Source organism: Apostichopus japonicus, chromosome 4 (assembly GCF_037975245.1).
Source record: "Apostichopus japonicus isolate 1M-3 chromosome 4, ASM3797524v1, whole genome shotgun sequence".
Classification (NCBI taxonomy): Eukaryota; Metazoa; Echinodermata; class Holothuroidea; order Aspidochirotida; family Stichopodidae; genus Apostichopus; species Apostichopus japonicus.
Genome location: NC_092564.1, coordinates 14,923,229 through 14,944,837, shown reverse-complemented (window position 1 = coordinate 14,944,837; position 21,609 = coordinate 14,923,229). Strand labels below are relative to the sequence as shown.

Below are 21,609 nucleotides of genomic sequence, written 5' to 3'. Positions count from 1 at the left end.
TCGTCGTCAAAAAATGGTAGCAGCCAGTAAGTGATAACAGAAGTATTAGAAATGATACAAAAACGTGTAAAACCAGACATATGAAGTAATGGTTGAGTTCCTGGAAATGCCAGTATAGAATCGACATTTGTAACTAATAATCCCTATAAAGCTACCTTAACTGCAGATATTTCTCCGGCCATGGCGTCTTTGGCATGGGAATGACATCCCCTGGCTTGTATTTCTCATTAATTGGGAAAGGTTTATAACCTGAAAAAGCAAACCAATACTGATATCCTTACGTTGCAGTAGTTGAACCTTTAATGTTTCTAAATTATTACTCTCACCTTACCTTTGTAAAAGGTGTTTGAAAATAAAACAAGCCTTTGCAAAGGAAGCATTCACTTACTACTTAAACATTATAACTTCGTTGATTTGTGCAGATAGCAGTGGTCATAACTATCCTAGTAACAACATACTTCCTGTTATCAAGACAGCTAATCGAGTCGTGCCAAACACAGCGAGCTCTCTTTAGTATATTTTACTTTATCAATATTCTTAACCTCTGAATTAACTTGTGGGTTTGGAAGGTTACCGTCGCCGGATCAAAAGCCAAATATATGATAAACTGAAGTCGTACTGGGATCAAATTCGTGGATCTTCAATTTACAGTCGTGAGTACCTCCACGATTAATTCGAGTACGACTCCTATATAGTCTGGCAGTATACATTTGCAGCGCTTATATGTAATTGGACAACATCGCTATATTGTATATATAGCATCGATATACTTCCACATTATAGCTTTGGGTGTTACGGCAAAGCAAGGTATACGCGAAGAAGCTGATTTTACTTCTTTATTCTCGCCTACTATTGATCGATATAATATTTACAAAGCGTGTGTATTTTTATTTTCATGATAGTTTTATTTGGTTGCTTTTCACCAGCTGAAATAATTTCCCATATAACAACAGCCGTAGATCAGACATCACTCTCTGCTGAATATTCATTTTGGTAGAAAGCTTCTGGAGCGAATTGGTTCAACGTCACTGATTTCATCTACATACAAAACATTAAGTAAGAACAGGTGTAAAAAAAAGTAAAAAAAAGAAAGACAAAGGAAGAAACAATGATATGAGAGTAGCTGTTCTTTAAACTTGCATTACACCGGAATCGTAAACATAAACAATTATAAATCAATGAAGAATGAAAGAATTCCAACAAAAAATTATCTCTCAGTGCGTTCGTAGCAATAATATACATTATTTGTATGTTTGTCAACAAACGGGTACACTTTGTTTTCCATCTCTTTCTTTCTTTTTCAGCAAAAGAGCAGCTTAAATTACATAAAGAACGAACGAAATGGTAAAAAGGAATTAATTTGATTACAAACGACAAGCTGTTGTAATTTATGAAAACGAGCACATCTTAGGTTTCCCCCCAAACTGGAAGGGCATGTGCCCGCCTGGCCCATCGTCCCTGATTATGGATGAATAATGTTATATTTTTTTTCAGGCTACTTCCTTTACTTGAAACATATTTCCTTAGCCAAACATTATGTTAGGAGATGTTATAAAGACTCGACAAATTTCGTCTGCATAATGACACGCACTTATAGAACCAGCAGAACAATAAAGGGAAACAACAAGTTTACCTCTGATTTCTTGATGGCGCAAATCGTTGGTGCATCCCCAGCAAGACAGAAGTCATACAGCTTACATTGTCCCTGTTTGGTGTATAAAATCTTCTTCGTTGAGAAACAAGGATGGAGAAACTGTGGCCGAATGAAATAATTTATAGATTTTATGATTGCCAATAATGACAGTAATCGTCGGGTGTTTTACTAGCCACCGGTTTCTACATCGTAAACATCTAATAGTTTATATTTACTGTGTTGTATTAGCTGGGGGAAGGTCACATCATATATATGTAGTAAACAATACATCGAAACTCGAACCATGGCTCTTTAACAAAAGAATGTCAACTAATTTTATAAACTAAATGAACGACGGAGAACTGACTTTTAAATTCGAACCGGGTAAATAAATTTTCGAACAGTACGGGATTTGAACCACGGACCTCGGAGGTACGAGCCCTTTGCTCTACCAAATCAACAACTACATTCAATTATTGTAATCGTAATAAGCGTTCACGTAGGTTAGACACAATTTAATCACAAGGCAAGATCTGAAACTCATAAAGAGACACATTTAGCATTTACATATCCGTTTGTACACGGAACCAAGATTGATTACTGGTTTGCAGCGAAACCAAACCAGCTCAATTATATATTTTGTCAGTCACGTACGAAACTCACCCCGTATGATTTAATGACTTCCATTCCTTCAAGTACTCCTGACAAATGTTTCATAACATCTCGCACTGACGTGACGCCCCTCCCACTTCCCTGTCGTGAGGTTGGGTCAAAGGTCAAGTAATTATCTAACGTTTTACACGCAAGATGCTCAGTTATCATATTTATTTGATCTACAAAGAAGAGATAGTTACATTAGAAGTTAAATCGCATTATTCACTTAGATCTTGTGGAGTTACCAAGAGAAACATGTTGCTGTGTAGTTGTTTCACATGGCAAGCCAACAAATTGCACCCACATTTCCGTAAATTATTTTACGAAAATGAGAAGACACTATCCTTTTCCCCATATTTTGGCCCTCTCCATATTTCCCGTGCCACCATAATTGACCTCGGGTCACGGTGCTGTAGCCACACGCCCTGACACCAGCCTTCATCAGGCCTGATGATTTCTTCCCGGCATGCAAGAAGCATAACTTGTTTCTCTTTTTCACATATCTCTGAATATTAAGATCGGGTGTAGAATAAAGTTAGAACGGCTGAAAGTTAAAACAAATACTGAAATAGAAAGAATAAGCACTCACTATATACGATCCCAATTCCTTCAATGTTCATAACATGATTCGTCACAGGTAGGTCTAAAGACGTTTTCACAAATTTATCCCAGTGAATGCCTCTGTGTTTAACAACTCTATCTACGGAAACGAGGAAGAAGGTGAAAATATTGGTAATATGCCTTAGTTTAGGTGCCCGTGAGTAAATCCTTTCGAAACGATATACCATGACTGAACGATATTTCAGACAATGTAACATATGTGACAAATTTGAAGATCTGTGACTCACTTCAATATTTGTTGGCAATTTTTTTTTTAATATCTGCATATTTTATTGCTCGTGTAGTATTCTTCACGGAAGCATGTCATAGTGGATGGGGGGGGGGGGGTCATATTTGTTTGTTGCTGTTAAGGAGCACCAAACTGGCTGTAAAATAGTAAATTATTATGAATGCCCCAACCGTGCAGTGTAATACTTGGATTTGGAATTGAAATGTAACTAATTATAACATATCACATCAGCCAGGTCCTAATCATCTTTGTGTAGGATACAAATCTAATTCTATACCTCTAGTTATTGATATCAGATAAATCGATTGTGTATATCAGTTTACCATCAGAGAGGGTTGTTAGGACTACACATTTGGTGACCCCAAGAGAGACAGATATTGTCCCCATCCACCTCGTGTAAAGTGTCCCGGTCTTCATCTTTAATATAAGACAAATATCGTCTTCGTTAAATAAGCGATTACTTTCCGGAGTGTCTGTTGTCACTGTAGAGTAGTCTACAAGAAAAGTAAACAGGCACATGGTCATCTTCTCTTGTAGAATAAATGTAGCAACAATTCAATATTCCTAGAATGAAACATGATGTGAACATCATGCATGTTTAATAAGTGACATTGCAATAATCTAATATGATCTATTGCCACCAATAGCATTGAAAACCACACAGATTGTCACTATTCACTTAATAGGACACATCATGTAAGTTGAACATGCCAGTTTATTCAATAAGTTTAGGTAACATCGAGAACGATCCTTTTAACTTTAGTTCATAATCGCTGTAATTCCACAGTCTTTGTTAATAATTTACCGATGTATTTATGATTCCATGTCAAACGTAATGAAATCAAGATATAAAATTCATAATCAGACCTCATGCACTACCCTGACTTCGCGAATATCTTTCAGCTTTGAATTTGTTAGTTTTTATTTTTCGTTTGTTTCCCCATAATTGTTCTTTGGCGAGAAAACATTCAAAATGTTTATTTGAACATCTCTATCTGAAGTTCCTCAGACAGTGTCCTCGAGAATGAGTTTTACACATTCAAAATCAAAACGCGTTATAGTTGTTTTTCTTTTTTTTTCAATAGAAGGTCGTTTTAAATTGTGTCATATATCCCATATGAGACTTTTTGTACAATATGACTTTGGCCACTTGAAGTTTATTTTACGTTAATGAATAATTTTCATAAACCTACATGTCTCGATTTCTCTTTCATCTTGTGAAGTATTAATCTCATCTGGCAAGTTGGGAAGAACTGACCTTGGAGGAAAATCATAAAGAAAATGATAATATGATTCACCCTGAGATGAAAACAATACAAAAAAAGGCCTTAAATAACTTATAAAATCGGAAGAACTATCCATATTCTGGACTGAAACGCTCAGTTTGAGGAAAGCTCAAACTGTAAAATGAGGCAATGGAGGGCTTGAGTTTTAAATTGTATCACAAAATGAATTAAGTCCACTTCGTTATGTTTCCCTGAGACTCCCTCCCTGCAAAAGGTGCCTTGATGAAGTAGAGACTCGCCAAGTTTAACTTAGTAATGTAAAGTATTGAATATCGAGGGCTTTACCTCTGTGTTTGCTGACTTGTTACGGGTATATTCTCTTCATCTGTGAAAGAATATGGAAATTTACAGAGCGATTATAGTTTTGGGGTAAACACTTCATTTCGTGCTACCCGACTCCACTCCCTCCCCTTACTCCTTCCGCCTCGAAATTACCTTACGCAATTAGGAACACAAAATATGGTTATACATAGTAATATATCATACATGTAAGGTAATATAGTTATCTTTTGTCATAGTAAATGCAGTAAATATTTCATTTTCGCGCGCTGACCTTACCTATTTTACATGGATCAAAGTTGTTATGTCCATTGCATGGAAACCGAAAAGGTGTTTGTTATGATTAACTCCATCAATTTTATGCATAGCAATCAATGTGCTTTTTAATCCCAGCAGGATGCGTTACAAAAATGTGTGTCCAAGAATACATACACATGAGATCAAATATATTGCTGGCTTGTTGTTAGCACAACAAAGGCTTAGCCTAAGTTCAGACTTACAAACTTACAGAAAACAACAGTTTGGAATTATATGAGATGTTAACAGTATTTATGAAGATGTAGCGTTTGCTAAGGCTGTTCCTAATCCTACAGGATGAAATATCATACACTCACTTCGGCGAGTTTGTGTTTCTGTCTTGTTTACTGTACGCAGATCTCTGGTTCTTTCTCTGTAACCTCGGGCCTCACAATGTAGTTGTCTTCCACACGCTTTAGCGATTACCAGTAAGAGCACAATCAGAAAGACAATGAGTGCCAAAATAGGTAACTTAAAGACGACTTCACTTCCAGAAGTTTCGACATAGGCCGTTACATTCGTGGTCAAGTTTCTGCCACGATAAGATACAAAGCAGGCTAATGTTATTAGGGTATCTTTTGTCAAATTACTAACATCCATTTCTAAGTAAATATAATCTGAATCATTAGAACTGGAATACGAAACATGTTTCGGAATATATATTATGATCCATTGTTTGTAAGCAGCATCAACATTACTCTTACAAGAAAACATAATCTTCTTTCCTTCTTTAAATGACACATTCGATGTATTCGTAATGATAGTTAATTCGTCCACAAACTGTATTGGACCAAATGAACAATTAGCACTGTAATTAACCATCCCTGGAAAAGATTGCACAACGTAACAATAAAACATACTGTTGTTCCATTTACTATCGAGTTTAGCATTCAATTCAACATATCGATGAGTTTTATTCTCTCCAAGAGTAACGGACGAACCGTTTATCAATGTCAGCGTGTTTTGTAAGGCGAGGTTTATACTATGATTTCCTTCTTCTGAGATACAGATTATGTCAAAAGGCTCACCAATTTGATCAGTGAAATATATTGGATAAGTAGAGCTGGATGCACACTGTGGATACTCACGTCTTGGACTGTATAGCACCATCAATGTAAGCTCCACTGAATTGAACGTAACATGGTCCACGCATCGAAATAAGGAACCGTTAAATTCCCTGGTGACATCTCTAATAGTTAAGTCATTAATAATGTCTGATCCATTCTTTGTGGAGTTGAAAATATAACTGCCAGTGTAATTCCCAAGCAGCGTTGAATTCATCACAATCTTTGCCTGACTGTCGTTCTTTAGTGTCTCTGTTCGGGAGATTGTGACATTACCATTACTTATACAGCGTAAGGTGACTGTTTGTCCCTCTGATCGGATTATATGTTGCTTCCATACTTGATCAAACACAATAGTTTCCTCTCCGAAGCAAAGCATAAATAAGTTTGCTAAATTGAGAAGGAAAAACATTATTTGAATTGGACTGACAGCAATGGTTCCAAACAAATAGATGTGTCCTCTCCTCTCCATAACTAAGCAGCTCGTGTAATGTCAGCAGATGATTCCTGGATCAAAATGATTCTTACCATGTCAGATAGTGACTCGTAAAGTCAATTTGTAAAACGAAACGAACACTCTCTTTATTGAAAATTAAGATACAGATACCGCCAAGTGTCCGACATTAACTGATGATTTCTGTGGGCCCTCTGAACATAAGGTGACACATTTGTTGTGACTTGATTTATGACGTCATAGTTTCAAAGGTCAAATGTCATTGAAATGAAACAGTTTTGAGCAATGCCGTGTTTGCCAGAATGACAAAATAAGCCAAATTATTCTCCCAGTGTCATTAAGGGCGCCGTTGCATAAATTGGACGTTTCACCCGCCAAGCAGAAGGGTAACAATGGGGGGGGGGGGGTGTAGCAACCCAATGTCGACTCTAGAACGACGGGTGTGAGAAGGAAATTACGGTTTCAGGAAACGGATGACGTTGTTGAGGAATTTTTGGCGGTTTATCTCAAAAGTTTGACGCTTCATCTCAAACTTCCCTTTAATCTCAAATGTTTGTTTGGCAAACTGGTTAACGATTGGTTGGCCGCGGCTAGGATGATCCTAGAGCACAAATAAGCTATAACTACTAAATATTAATATGGCTGCTCTTACGTTTATACGTTGTCTGTCTGTTTACTACAATACCTATTGTAAACACAGCTGAAGAGATGAATGACTTACTCTATCCCAGCCCTGTTCGCTATGATCTATAGTAAAGTCCACATGGTAGCAATCTACGTTGAAGGGTATGCTCGGTACCGAGCCATGCCACGTGGCATGTCGAAGTTTTGGACAATATCTGTGCTTTGTATATCAATAATATGTGAAAGAACTATATTTTTCATTTCCGGTTTACATTTCTTGAATAAACACACAAACAAAAACTAACTAGTACACAAACAGTCACATATACAGCCAGCAGTGCACCACATACACATTAACAAATGTTTATGTTACTATACTACTGGCATGTTGCTGCCTCTTACCACATACCCCTCCCTGGAGTTGCTGTGAATAAATCAGTGGTGAGATCATTCGGGAACTTCAAGCAGCACTTCAAGGTCAAAAATCATTCCTGGCGTCGGATGGCAAGAATGAAGATGGAGGATGATACGGTCGCTCCGATAACACATTTAACTAACTCCATCATTTAAAAACAAACATTTGTTTTATTTCTTATAAAAGTTTCATCTCATGTTGATATTTTTGAAAAATGTTTGATTCAAAATGGATGACCCCATCTACTGCATTCGATACGATACTATTCAGCAATAAATGTCAACACAAACATCCATAGACCGTGGCTTGCTACACATTTTTCTAATCCTTTGATAATAATTCATATTAAAAACGGATTTTCTTGCTAAATGGATGAGTTCCTTGACCCTGCTGGATCCTGCAGTTGCTCACCGATCATCTGTTCTTTAAGGATTACCAAAGTCTAATCCAACGGATTTTTGCTCAAGTGTATTTCCTATGTCATGGATCAAAGAACAGCCGTCATAAGATTCCATAGGGATAAACAAGTTTTACAAATCATACTGCTGTTTCTTATATTCTAGTTATTGTTTCCGACGAAATTGTGGAACTCTTGTTTCGCGTTAAACGTCTATGAACGTAATGTAATGGTATCAATAGATCGAAGCTCATATGCTTCCCTCGGCTGACTTTGTTAGTTATGCAGGGAACCTTTTATCACACATTAAGTAATATTAGAAATTTTGTTAAATTCAGAAACTATAGTATATACATTGACGTACACTACAGTGTGACACATGTACTTCCGTGTATTACTTTCAATGGTAATTGAAAAACACTTGAAATCATCGTTTATATTATTTTCGAAACGATTATCACCGTCCGTAATTAGTGTAAGCGGTTACTTCTAAATTTAATCAGCTTCCCATCTTTGTATGAATCATTTAACATTAATTGCCTCATTCTCAAATAAAACTATTTTTGAGAGAATTTCCGCACCATAACTCATAACTTTATCATAATACACTGACAGAAAGTACACTAACACAAAGAAAATCTCACACCAAGCACAAGTGCTTCACAGACACTTGTTCTTCATGAGTATGAACTGTGAGGGGAAAGTTACTTTCGTGATGTGAGTTTGAGTGTGTTATAAGTAGGCTACGTGATTATTAAGGTTGGCCGTTACAATTATTCAATCAACTTATTAATTAGAATAGGATGATACATCAGAAATGTAGTATAACTTTGAAGAGATAAATTCTGATTTCCGAGCTTCATTATTGGTCACCAACCCGCACAGTGAAAAGAATACAGTCCATGTCAAAATCTAAGCATCCTGGTGAAACTTGCATTCAATTCCTATGTACCGTTTACTGTTGAATGTATGTGATATTCTACCAAAAGTGAACTTGAAGCAAACAAGGTGTGATATCATAGTTGCACACTGACAAATACATTTTTCAGTCTATTGATTTGACCTTGGATTGGATATAGGTTACTAGTTTATCTATAGGGGATGTGAAGTTTATAAAATACCAATACCTATGGTACATTCACATTATGGATGCATCTAATTGTGGAGTCTAAAATTAGACGTACATTTTCAGGGGAAAAAACATCATCAATCAGTGTGCAACAATGACGTCAAATCTGTTTGCTATAAGTTCACCTTTAGTACGAAAGGTGGCAACTTCAACTGTCAATATCTCAAACACTGTACAAAGCAATGAGCAATTTCACCAGAATGCTTAGATTTGACCTGAACTATTCTTTTGATACCAAACGCAATTCACTCATGGAACAGAAACATTCCTCAAACATATTTAATATTTATCCCATATAAAACCATTCTCCGTATTAATTGCAGGAGAGCCTACAAGTTGTACTACATTCTTAGCAAGGAATGTGTTCTTCACTTTAAACCAATACGTTGAAGATCGCTTTTGAAATTTTTCTATGAAGGTTTCTTTTCATTCAAATGATTAAGAGTTGCTTTATATTATCATTCCCCAATTATGACGAATACCATTTGTTACTATAACTTAACATTTAAAAAAGATAACAATACCAATGAAATGCTTAGGTTATAGATACCAAGACAGTGAACGATGAAACAATTCTCATCGAACCAGTATATGTATTAAAATCTTGGGAACTTTTCAGGCCAAAATACTTCATTTTATTAATATTGTTTGTTACTGATATATACTTTCTTCGATGTATAAAACTGTATAGTTCATACATATTGTATTACTTACCCCATTTCACTAAGGTTAAACACCCTACCCTACCCCACAGCAACAGCCCCACCCTTTTAAACTGTTCCTCATGTTTTCCTCAAGTTTTTGGTGCCATTGAAACTGTATTTGCTTAATAAGAATACATTATGTGACCTTTATATATTTATTTGGTTTCGAATTTTGACAAAAAGCCAAGACACTGAATTTACAAAAAGTAGACATTTTGACATAAAATATTCGACAATATCTCATCTCATGGGCGCTCATAGTATCTATAAAGCTATTTGTCGATTTCATGCTCTTCACCTTCATTTGTCATAATTTCTATTACTAGATATACAGTTTTCTTAAATTTAAAATACATTTGCGTCAATTCGAGAGGGGGAGCCATGTCCCCTTTCCCACATTTGTAGTTTGAAAGTTGTTTGCGGTATTTAATAGAACCCGATGCGAAGGATAAATAGCTCCCACACAATGGTATAATAAACACAATTTCAATACCCAACTTAGTTAAGTTAATCTAAAGCTTTTAGAATCAGAAGATTTAATTTATTTGTTTGTCTTATATATTGTTCAGTAAATTTCTTCCCGCCAACTTAGAAATCAAACAAAGTCCTGCCGTCAACCGAGGATGCATGAGATTGCAATATCCGCAAGTCTATATGTGCCAAATATCAAAGCATTGTATAAAGAAAAATGTAACACAAAATTGATAAAAACATCACCGCTATAAGCACTTACAAGGACTCGGAGAAATCGAGATCTAAAAAAAAAACTTCTGGGAGCTTTAGCTGCAGATTATCACCGATATTACGTCCTTCCGTGCATAAAATAAGTGGTTTAAACTTTTAGGGCTAGGCATCGCCCAGAGAGATTGCCGAACATATGTGCTTTACTAACTCACGAAGCAGGTCGGAACAACTGTCCAAGTGTCTTGAGTCCAAGCAGTTGACACCCACAGTGGTTTGTCAACTAAAAACATCAGTTATTAATGAAATACAACAGAATAAGACGTAGACAATGTTGGGTCTCATTCAAGTTTTCATGCAGAAACATGACTGACATGCGGTCGTTATATCCTTTGGCACAAAAGATTGGGATCAAACCTATATAGAGGGCCCCTGGACATTAGGGACCCTGGTTAAATGAACCAGCCGTACCGCCAATTGCGTAGAATCTGCCCATTTCCTTTCCCACTTTGCAAAGCTTTTTGAGACGTCTTTGAAAATCGAGTATAAATAATAAGTATGAATGATGAATCTTGAATTACGTTCATAAGTCACCGTGACTGTTGAGCATGTTTGCCTGTTTCCTGTTTGTAACACATGGAAGTAATAGTTAATCATACTGTTTTACGTAGTTACGGTATGCGTCTATTTAATTCTTTGCATACAAGAAGTGCCGGAATGCTTAACGAAAGCCAAGCTTTTGTAACATATCAATTGCTAACTTGAGGCGTTTTTCTTCTATCATTCCCTTCCACGCAGTCGTCAGTTGGAGAAATCATCCGTGTATACAAAGATGATACTGGTATCTCATAGAAGCTGTTGTCTATTAACTTATCAAAAATCTGTCGAGAAAAATAAAACAGACGGAAAATATGTTATATCTACTTTGTAGCAGACATTGTCTTCTTTATATTTTCTGGGTTTGATAACGTCACATTGATATATCACCGTGATATTAGTACGAACGTTTCTGCCATGCAGACAGGATAAAACGGGCAAGGATGTCAAGTATAGTTTCCTTAAATACTGTTTACTGTTTTAATCTGAAATAATTACCGTTTTAAAAGAATCCCTCAGATGGTGTATAGATGGTCGAAGGGACATGTTTTCACTCCAGCATTCAAATAAAAGCGTGTTTCTGTGGAACAATAACAAAGTCATTCGAAAGTCGAAGAAGTCATTCTACATTCTTCAGCAAATGTCTCACCTGACCTCCAAATAAGGAGACAAAAGTATAGAGTATACCGGGACCACGATGTTAGAGGTGGTGGTTGGTGAAGGAGACCAGATTTCGATAAATCGTGTTCAAATCTGAATGATGCTGTACAGTCTAGGGAACCTTATATCCTCACTATCAACTAATCCACTGCGGAGAGATATGACATTCTATCCCTGTGGGTTCATTTCCTAAATTCGTTGATTTATGTTCATGTAATTCGTCGACTTAAATTATAGCAACCAGTAAGTGATAACAGAAGTTTTAAGAATGATTCAAAGAGGTGCAAATCCAGACATATGAAGTAATGGTTTAGTTCCTAGAAATTGCCAGTATAGAACCGACATTTAATGCTAATAATTCCTATAACTCTACCTTAACTGAAGATATTTTTCCGGCCATGGCATCTTTGGCATTGGAATGACATCCCCTGGCTTGTATTCCTCATTAATTGGGAAAGGTTTATTACCTGAAAAAGCAAACAAATACTGATATCCTAACGTTGTTGGTGGACATTTAATGTTTCTAAATGATTACTCTCATCCTACCATTGTAAAATATGTTGGCTTTAATGGAATTGTTCCCCGGGTGTAAACTTAACACACTTCTATCAAATATATTACACAGAATTGAGAGCCAATCAAAGAAACACTTTAGTAGTAATGTATAGTTACATTACACTGAATCTGTATTAATCTGAATCTGAATTAATAGCCTCGCAGTATAAATTTGCAGCGTTTATATCTAATTGGAAAAAATCACTATATTGTATAGGATTGATATACTTCCACATTATAGCATTTGGTCTTACGGCAAAGTAAGGTATACGCGAAGATGCTGATTTTACTTCTTCATGCTCGCCTACTATTTGATCGATATAATATTTACAAAGCGTGTGTATTTTTATTTTTCATGATAGTTTTATTTGAATTTTTTTCACCAGCTGAAATAAGTTCCCATATAACAACAGCTGTTGACCAGACATCACTCTCTGCTGAATATTCATTTTGGTAGAAAGCTTCTGGAGCGAATTGGTTCAACGTCACTGATTTCATCTACAGACAAAACAAGAAGTAAGAACAGGTGTAAAAAAGAAAGAAAAGAATGTTAAAGGAAGAAACAATGAAATAAAAACAGCTGTTCTTTCAACTTACATTTCACCGGAATCATAGACATAAACAATTTTAAATCAATGAAGAGTGACAGATTTCCAACCAAAAATAAATCCTCCGTTCATTCGTAGCAATGCTATACATTATTTGTATATGTTCGTCAGCAAACGGGTACATTTAAATTCTTTCTTTTTCTTTTCAGCAAATAATTTAATAATATAAAGAACGCATACAAGTTTAAAAAAGGGGGAATTTGATTACAAACGAGAATTAATTTATGAAAACGAGCATTTTTGAGGTTATCCCCTCAAACTGGAAGGGCATGTGCCCCATGTACCCGCCTGGCCCGTCGTCCCTGATTATGAATGAATAATTTCATATTTCTTTTCAGGCTACTTCCTTTACTTGAAACATATTTCCTTAGCCAAACATTATGTAAGGAGATGTTATTAAGACTCGACTCATTCGTCTGAACAATGAGACGCACTTAGGACCAGCAGAACAATGAAGGGAAACAACAGATTTACCTCTGATTTCTTGAGGGCGCAAATCGTTGGTGCATCCTCGGCAAGGCAGAAGTCATACAATTTACATTGTCCCTGTTTGGTATATAAAATCTTCTTAGTTGAGAAGCAAGGATGAAGAAACTGTGACCGAATGAAATAGATTTCATGAATGAATGAATTTCATGACTGCCAATAATGACATAAATCGTCGTTTTTCCCCCCAGCAATATCGAGGAAACATAAATAAAATGATACGATGGCCCGGCGGGAAGTGATATAAATCAATACTGCATTTCAACGGAGCTATTGGGGGAATAAATACAAAATCAGTGATGGAGATGTGAAGATGTATAAAGTCGACGATAGTTTTTCACCGATAAATTTTAGACTGATATTTAATTAGTAACTAAAGATCATTTAAGCTGTTAAGAACAATAGAGATCATGACACCGGTTTCTATATCGTAAACAACTAATAGTCTATGTTTACTGTGTTGTATAAGCTGGGGGAAGGTCACATCATAGATATGTAGTAAAAAATACATCGAAACTCGACCCATGGCTCTTTAACAAAAGAAATGTCTACTAATGTTATAAACTAAATGAACGACGGAGAACTGACTTCGAAATTCGAACCGGGTAAATAAATTTTCGAACAGAACAGGATTTGAGACAGGGACCTCGGAGGTACGAGCCCTTTGCTCTACCAAATCAACAACTACGTTTAATCTTAACAAGTATTCCCGCAAGGTTAGACACAATTTAATCACAAGGCAAGATCTAAAACTCATAAAGAGACACATTCAGCATCTACATATCCGTTTGTATACGGAACCATAGATTGATTTCTGAGTTTGCAGCGAAACCAAACCAGCTCAACTCTATATTTTGTCAGTCACGGACGAAACTCACCCCGTAGGATTTAATGACTTCCATTCCTTCAAGTACTCCTGACAAATGTTTCATAACATCTCGCACTGACGTGACGTTCCTCCCACTTCCCTGTCGTGAGGTTGGGTCAAAGGTCAAGTAATTATGTAACGTTTTACACGCTAGATGCTCAGTTATCATATTTATTTGATCTACAAAGAAGAGATAGAAGAGATAGAGATAGATTAGAAGTTAATTTGCATTATACAATTAGATCTTGTGGAGTTACCAAGAGTAACATGTTGCATGTGTAGATGTTTCATATGACAAGCCAACAAATTGCACCCACATTTTCGTTAGTTATATTACGAAAATGAGAAGACACTATCCTTTTCCCCATATTATGGCCCACTCCATATTTCTCATGCCACCATCATTGACCTCAGGTCACGGTGCTGTAGCCACACGCCCCAACACCAGCCCTGAATCAGGCCTGATGATTTTTTTCCCGGCATGCAAGAAGCATTACATGTTTCTCTTCTTCACACATCTCTGAATATGAAGATCGGGATGCAGAAAAGAAAAGCAAAAACTTAAATAGAAAGAATAAACACTCACTATATACGATCCCAATTCCTTCAATTTTCGTGACATGATTCGTCAACGGTAGGTCTAAAGACGTTTTCACAAATTTATCCCAGTGAATGCCTATATCTACGGATAGGAGGAAGAAAGTGAAAATATTGGTAATATGCCTTAGTTTAAGTGAACGTGAGTTATAATAGGTGACAACTTTGAAGATCTGTGACTCACTTCTATATTTGTTGGCAGAAAATATATCTTCAATATCTGCATATTTTGTAGCTCGTGTATTATTCTTCACGGAAGCATGCCATAGAAAATCAGTTGAAATATTACTTGCCTTAGCCCTGTACTCTGGGGGTGGGTGGGGCAGTCTCATTTGTATATATACTGCTGTTAAGGAGCACCAAACTGGCTGTAAAATAGTAAAGTGGTGCTCAACAATGCCCCAACCGTGCAGTGTTAATGCTTCTTGGAATTGAAATGTAACTAATTATAAAATATCGCACCCGGGCCCTAATCATCTTTGTGTAGTATACAAATCTAATTCTATACCTCTAGTTATTGAAATCAGATAAATCAATTATATATCAGTTTACCATCAGAGAGGGTTGTTAGGACTACACATTTGGTGACCCCAAGAGAGACAGGTATTGTCCCCATCCACCTCGTGTAAAGTGTCCCGGTCTTCATCTTTAATATAAGACAAATATCGTCTTCGTTAAATAACCGATTACTTCCCGGAGTGTCTGTTGTCACTGTAGAGTAGTCTACAAGAAAAGCAAACAGGCACATGGTCATCTTCTCTGGTAGAATAAATGTAGCAACATTTCATTATTCCTAGAATGAAACCTTTGAACATCATAGCCTACATGTTTAATAAGTGACATTGCAATAATCGTATATGATTTAATGCCACCAATAGCATTGATACCCACACAGATTGTCACTATTCACTCAATAGGACACATCACGTAAGTTGAACATGCCATTAATTTAGGTAACACCGAAAACGATCCTATCAACTTTAGTTCTTAATCGCTGTAATTCCACAGTCTTTGTCAATAATTTACCTATGTATTTATGATTCCATGTCAAAAGTAATGAAAGCAAGATATTATATACATAATGACACCTCACTACCCTGACTACACGAATATCTTTCAGCTTTGTATTTGTTAGTTTTTATTTTTCGTTTTTTCCTTCCACAATTGTCCTTCGCCGAGAAAACGTTGAAAATGTTTATTTGAACATTCCTATCTGTAGACTAGTCACTAGTTCCTAGAATGAGCTTCACACATTCAAAATCACAACGCGTTATATAGTTTCTCTTTTTTCATTAGAAAGTCGTTTAAAAAATGTTTCATACATCCCATATGAAACTTTTTGTACAATATGACTTTGGCCACTTGAGATTAACTGTACGTTAATGAATAATTTTCATAAACCTACATGTCTCGATTTCTCTTTCATGATGTGAAGTATTAATCGCATCTGGCAAGTTGGGAAGAACTGACCTTGGAGGAAAATCATAAAGAACACAGGAATATGATTAGCCTGGGATGAAAGCAATACAAACAATTGTCATATTCAAATATACAATGTGTGTGTCACTTCTTTACAATCGGAAGACCTATCCATATTCTGGACTGAAACTTTCAGTGTGAGGAAAGTTCGAACTGTATAATGAGGCAATGGAGGTCTTGAATTTTTGAAATTGTATCACCAAATTAATGAAGTCCACTTCGTTTTGTCTCCCTCCATACAAAAGGTGCCTTGATGAAGTAGAGACATTGAGAGACTTGCCTAGTAATGTAAAGTATTGAACATCAAAGGCTCTACCTCTGTGTTTGCTGACGTGTTACGGGTATATTCTCTTCATCTGTGAAGGAATATGGAAATTTACAGAGCGGTTATAATTTTGGGGTAAACACTTCTTTTCGTGCTGCACCGACTCCAATCCCTCCCCTTGCTCCTTCCGCCTCGAAATTACCTTACGCAATTACGAACACAAAATATGGTTATACATAGTAATATATCATACATTTAAGGTAATATAGTTATCTTTTGTTATAGAAAAAGCAGTAAATATTTCATTTTCGCGCGCTGACCTTACCTATTTTAATTGGATCACTGATGTTATGTCCATTGCATGGAAACCGAAAAGGTGTTTGGTATGATTTACTCCATCAATTTTATGAATAGCAATCAATGTGCTTTTTAATCACAGTAGGCTGCGTTACAACAAATTTGTGTCCATGAATACATACACATGAGTTCAAATATTGCTGGCTTGTTGTTAGCACAACAAAGGCTTAGCCTAAGTTCAGACTTACAAACTTATAGAAAACAGCAGTTTGGAATTAGAAATATAAGATGTTAACAATGTTTATAAAGATGTAGTGTTTACTATAAGTCTATAACTCATCCATCCTACGGGATAAAATATCATAAACTCACGTCGGCCATTTTGTGTTCCTGTCCTGTTTACTGTACGCAGATCTCTGGTTCTTGCTCTGTAACATCGGGCCTCACAATGTAGCTGTCTTCCACACGCTTTAGCAATGACCAGTAAGAGCACAATCAGAAAGACACTGACTGCCAAAATAGGCAACGTAAAGATGAATTCACTTCCAGAAGTTTCGACATAGGCCGTTATATTCGTGGTCAAGTTTCTACCACGATAAGACACAAAGCAGGCTAATGTTATGAGGGTATCTTTTGTCAAATTACTAACATCTATTTCTAAGTAAATATAATCTGAATCATTTGAACTGGAGTACGAAACATGCTTTGGAATATCTACTATGTTCCATTGTTTGTAAGCAGCATCAACATTACTCTTACAAGAAAACATAATCTTCTTTCCTTCTTTAAATGACACATTCGATATATTCGTAATCACAATTAATTCGTCCACCAACTGTATTGGACCAAATGAACAATGAGCAAAGTAATTAACCATTCCCGGAGAAGATTGCACAACATAACAATAAAACATACTGTTGTTCCATTTGCTATCGAGTTTAGCATTCAATTCAACATATCGATGAGTTTTATTCTCTCCAAGAGTAACGGACGAATTGCTTATCAATGTCAACGTGTTTTGTAAGGCGAGGTTTATTCTTGGATTTCCTTCTTCTGAGATACAGGTTATATCAAAAGGTTCACCAATTTGATCAGTGAAATATATTGGATAAGTAGAGCTGGATGTACACTGTGGATACTCACGTCTTGGACTGTATAGCACTATCAATGTAAGCTCCTGTGGAATGAACGTAATATGGTCCACGCAATGAAATATGGAACCGTTAAATTCCCTGGTGACATCTCTAATAGTTAAGTCATTAATAATGTCTGATCCACTCTTCGTGGAGTTGAAAATATAACTGCCAGTGTAAATCTCAAGCAGCGTTGAGTTCATCACAATCTTTGCCTGACTGTCGTTCTTTATTCGGAAGATTGTGACATTACCATTACTTATACAGCGTAAGGTCACTGTTTGTCCCTCTGATCGGATTATAGGTTCCTTCCATACTTTATCAATCACAATAGTTTCCTCTCCGAAACAAAGCATAGATAAGTTTGCTAAATTGACAAGGAAAAACATTATTTGAATTGGACTGGCAGCAATGGTTCCAAACAAACAGATTTTCCCTCTCCTCCCCATAACTAAACAGGTCGTGTTATGTCAGCAGATGATTCCTGGATTAAAAAGATCCTTACCATGTCAGATAGTTACTCGTAAGTTAATTTCTACAACAAAACGAATAATCTCTTTATTGAAAAGTAAAATACAGATACCGCGAGTGACAGATATTGACTGATGATTTCTTCGAGCCTCTGAACACACGGTGACGGATTTATTAAGCCTTGATTTATGACGTCATAGTTTCAAAGGTCAAAGGTCGTTGAAATGAAACAGTTTTAAGCAATGCCGTGTTTGCCAGAATGACAAAATAAGTCGAATTATCCTTCTCGTGTCATTAAATGCGCCGTTGCATGAATTGGACATTTCACTCGCCAACTAGAGGGGTAACAATGGGGGGGGGGGGTGTAGCAACCCAATGTTACTCTAGGACGACGGGTGTGAGAAGAAAATTGCGGTTTCAGGACACGTATGACGTTGTTGAGGAATTTTTGGCGGTTTATCTCAAAAGTTTGACGCTTTATCTCAAACTTCCCTTTAATCTCAAATGTTTGTATGGTAAACTGGTTAACGATTGGTTGGCCGCGGATTAGATGATCTGAGAGCATAAATAATCAATAACTACTAAATATTAATATGGCTGATCTTACGTTTTAACATATATATCTGTTTATATACGTTGTCTGTCTGTTTACTACAATACCTATTGTAGACACAGCTGGAAGAGATGAATGACTTACCCTTTCCCATCCCTGTTCGCAATAATCTATAGTAAAGTCCACATAGTAGCAAATCTATGTTGAAAGGTTTGCTCGGTTGCGTGTCGAAGTTTTGAACAAAATGTGTACTTTTTATATCAATAATATGTAAAAGGACTATATTTTTATTTCCTGCTTACATTTCTTGAGTAAACACACACACACAAACTAACAAGTACACAAACAGTCACATACAGCCAGCAGTGCACCACATACACATTAACAAATCCTTATGTTACTATACTACTGGCCTGTTGCTGTCTCTTACCACATTCACCTCCCTGAAGTTGCGGTGAATAAATCAGTGATGAGATCACTCGGGAACTTCAAGCGGCACTTCAAGGTCAAAAATCTTTCCTGGCGTCGGATGGCAAGAATGAAGATGGAGGATAATACAGTCGCTTCGATAACACATTTAACTATGACTCCACAAATAAAAAACAAAATTTTGTTTTACTACCTGTAAAAGTTTCATCTCATGTTGATATATTTATAAAATGTTTGATCCAAAATGGATGACCCCCTCTACTGCATTCGATACGACACTATTCAGCAATAAATATCAACACAAACATCCATAGACCGTGGCTTAATTCATATTAAAAAAAAGATTTTCTTGTTAGATTGATGAGTTCCTTTAATGACCCTACTGGATCCTGCTGTTGCTCACCGATCATCTGTTCTTTAGGATTACCAAAGTCTAATCCAACGGATTTTTGCTCAAGTGTATCTACTATGTCATGGTTCAAAGAACAGCCGTCATAAGATTTCATAGAGATAAACAATTAAGTTTAACAAATCATACTGATGTTTCTTATATTCTAGTTATTGTATCCGACGAAATTGTGGAACTCTTGTTTCGCGTTAAACGTCTATGAACGTAATGTAATGGTATCAATAGATCGAAGCTCATACGCTTCCCTCGGCTGACTTTGTTAGTTATGCAGTGAACCTTTTATCACACCATTAAGTAAATATTGACATTCTGTTAAATTCAGCAACTATAGTATACATTGACGTACACTACAGTGTGACACATGTACTTCCGTGTATTACTTTCAATAGTAATTAAAAAAACACTTGAAATCATTGTTTATAGTATTTTCGAAACAATTATCCCCGTCCGTAATTAGTGTATACGCGGTTACTTCGAAATTTAATCAGCTTCCTATCTTTGTAGAATCAGTAGGCCTAATCATTAACTGCCGCATTCTCAAATGAAACTATTTTTGAGAGAATTTCCGCACCATAACTCATAACTTTATCATAACCCATTGAGAGAAAGTGGACACTTACAAAGACGTATAGCTCACACCAAGCACAATTGCTTCAAAAACACTTTGTTCTTCATGAGTATATGAACTGTGAGGGGAAAGTGAATTTCGAGAGGTCAGTTTAAGTGTGTCATAGGCACGTGATTTTTAAGGTAGCTCGTTGCAATTATGCAATGAACTGATTAATAAGCAAAGAATAAACCAACCAAAATGTAGGCTAATTTGAACAGCATAAATTCTGATTGGGTCGTCTTTTCTGAGCTTCATCATTAGACACAAATACACACAATTAACACACATTTCACTCATGAATACAATCATTCCTCAGACATATTTAATATATCTCTATTAATCCATGCACTCTCCGTATTAATTGCAGGAGAGCATATACAAGTTGTAATACATCCTAAGCTGGGAATGTACCTTATCCTCTTACCAATACGTTTAAGATCGCTTTCGGTATCTTTCGATACAGTCTAGTTCTCATTCAATTGTCTAAAGATGGTTTCTTCAGTTTACATTATCATTCCCAAAATTATAACGTAATACATTTGTACCCAGTCAACAACCCCCCGCCCCTCCCCTCCCCCACCAAAATTGTTACACATTGATGCAATATCGAAATGGATTTTAAAGAATTAAAGCCAACCTATCCAAATGAAATTTGGATTCAGGAGATGCCGTAGAAGCATTCTGTTAACCTTCATGTAAACTCTAGTCACATGTTTAGGTCTGTGTCACATAGTTATTTTACCGTTTGAACAGTTTACACCCTATAGTCGGGTATAGTACTGGTTTCATTAATGTTTATTCAAAGAATGTGCCGAGAAGGTAACCAACGTGAAACAAATATAATTGTACATTCGGAGTGAAATAACAGTCGATTCTGTTCCTTTGACAAAAGAAGTTGAGCACTCACAGGCGTACCAAAATATGCGGCAGTCGATTCACTGAACCGGGGCCCCAATGTCCAGGGCCCGTGAATGTAGTGGTTCAGACATTTTGAGCTAACGGATCACACCTATCAGTCATATTTGTGAAAGAGTATCTAAATGAGGTCCAACAGGCTCATGTCTTTGTCAATTGACAATTTAGCCTACTGACAGTTTTATTCAAATTGATACCTATGCCGTGGAG

General features: G+C 36.4%; 2 protein-coding genes across 10 annotated transcripts in view; both read right to left on the bottom strand.

Moving 5' to 3' along the window:
- The window catches only part of LOC139966549 (ephrin type-A receptor 4a-like), a 77,994-nt gene extending 71,459 nt beyond the window's left edge, over positions 1-6,535 (bottom strand). For 3 of the 6 annotated variants that reach the window (XM_071969701.1, XM_071969702.1, XM_071969703.1), the window contains exon 1: positions 5,317-6,535. In XM_071969701.1, the coding sequence (XP_071825802.1) occupies positions 5,317-6,535 (1,219 nt within the window). Of the gene's footprint in view, positions 1-155; positions 250-398; positions 1,039-1,633; positions 1,754-2,296; positions 2,467-2,876; positions 2,988-3,460; positions 3,632-4,330; positions 4,396-4,708; positions 4,749-5,316 lie in introns of those variants that run through there. The other 3 variants (XR_011792696.1, XM_071969705.1, XM_071969704.1) reach the window with 3 other exon arrangements.
- Positions 6,536-9,281: 2,746 nt separating this feature from the next.
- Positions 9,282-20,350, bottom strand: LOC139966548 (tyrosine-protein kinase CSK-like). 4 transcript variants are annotated; one of them, XR_011792695.1, is made up of 13 exons: positions 19,467-20,347; positions 17,252-19,038; positions 16,634-16,673; positions 16,244-16,308; positions 15,391-15,561; positions 14,828-14,923; positions 14,252-14,421; positions 13,362-13,481; positions 12,663-12,777; positions 12,098-12,191; positions 11,563-11,644; positions 11,090-11,348; positions 9,282-11,057 (listed from the first exon to the last, which is right to left on the bottom strand). XR_011792695.1 is itself a non-coding variant. In XM_071969698.1 (12 exons), exons 2-12 carry the CDS (start codon positions 18,459-18,461, stop codon positions 11,217-11,219), a joined length of 2,295 nt encoding a protein of 764 aa, XP_071825799.1. In that variant the 5' UTR covers positions 18,462-19,038; positions 19,467-20,347; the 3' UTR covers positions 9,282-11,216. The 4 variants fall into 4 exon arrangements, 3 of the variants coding, with proteins under 3 accessions (XP_071825799.1, XP_071825801.1, XP_071825800.1); XM_071969698.1 differs by having other exon boundaries at positions 9,282-11,348; XM_071969699.1 differs by lacking the exons at positions 9,282-11,057; positions 16,634-16,673 and having other exon boundaries at positions 11,216-11,348; positions 16,244-16,303; positions 19,467-20,350.
- Between the last annotated feature and the right edge of the window lie 1,259 nt (positions 20,351-21,609).

Bases quoted from the DNA above. Each gene is read 5' to 3' on its own strand.
- LOC139966548 (XM_071969698.1), bottom strand. From the start codon at position 18,461: ATGGGGAGGAGAGGGAAAATCTGTTTGTTTGGAACCATTGCTGCCAGT. The intron at 16,674-17,251 runs GTGAGTTTATGA...ATTCCTTCACAG, and splicing joins AGGAACACAAAATGGCCGAC to ATGAAGAGAATATACCCGTA. The intron at 14,924-15,390 runs GTAAACTGATAT...TCCTATCCGTAG, and splicing joins CCTAACAACCCTCTCTGATG to ATATAGGCATTCACTGGGAT.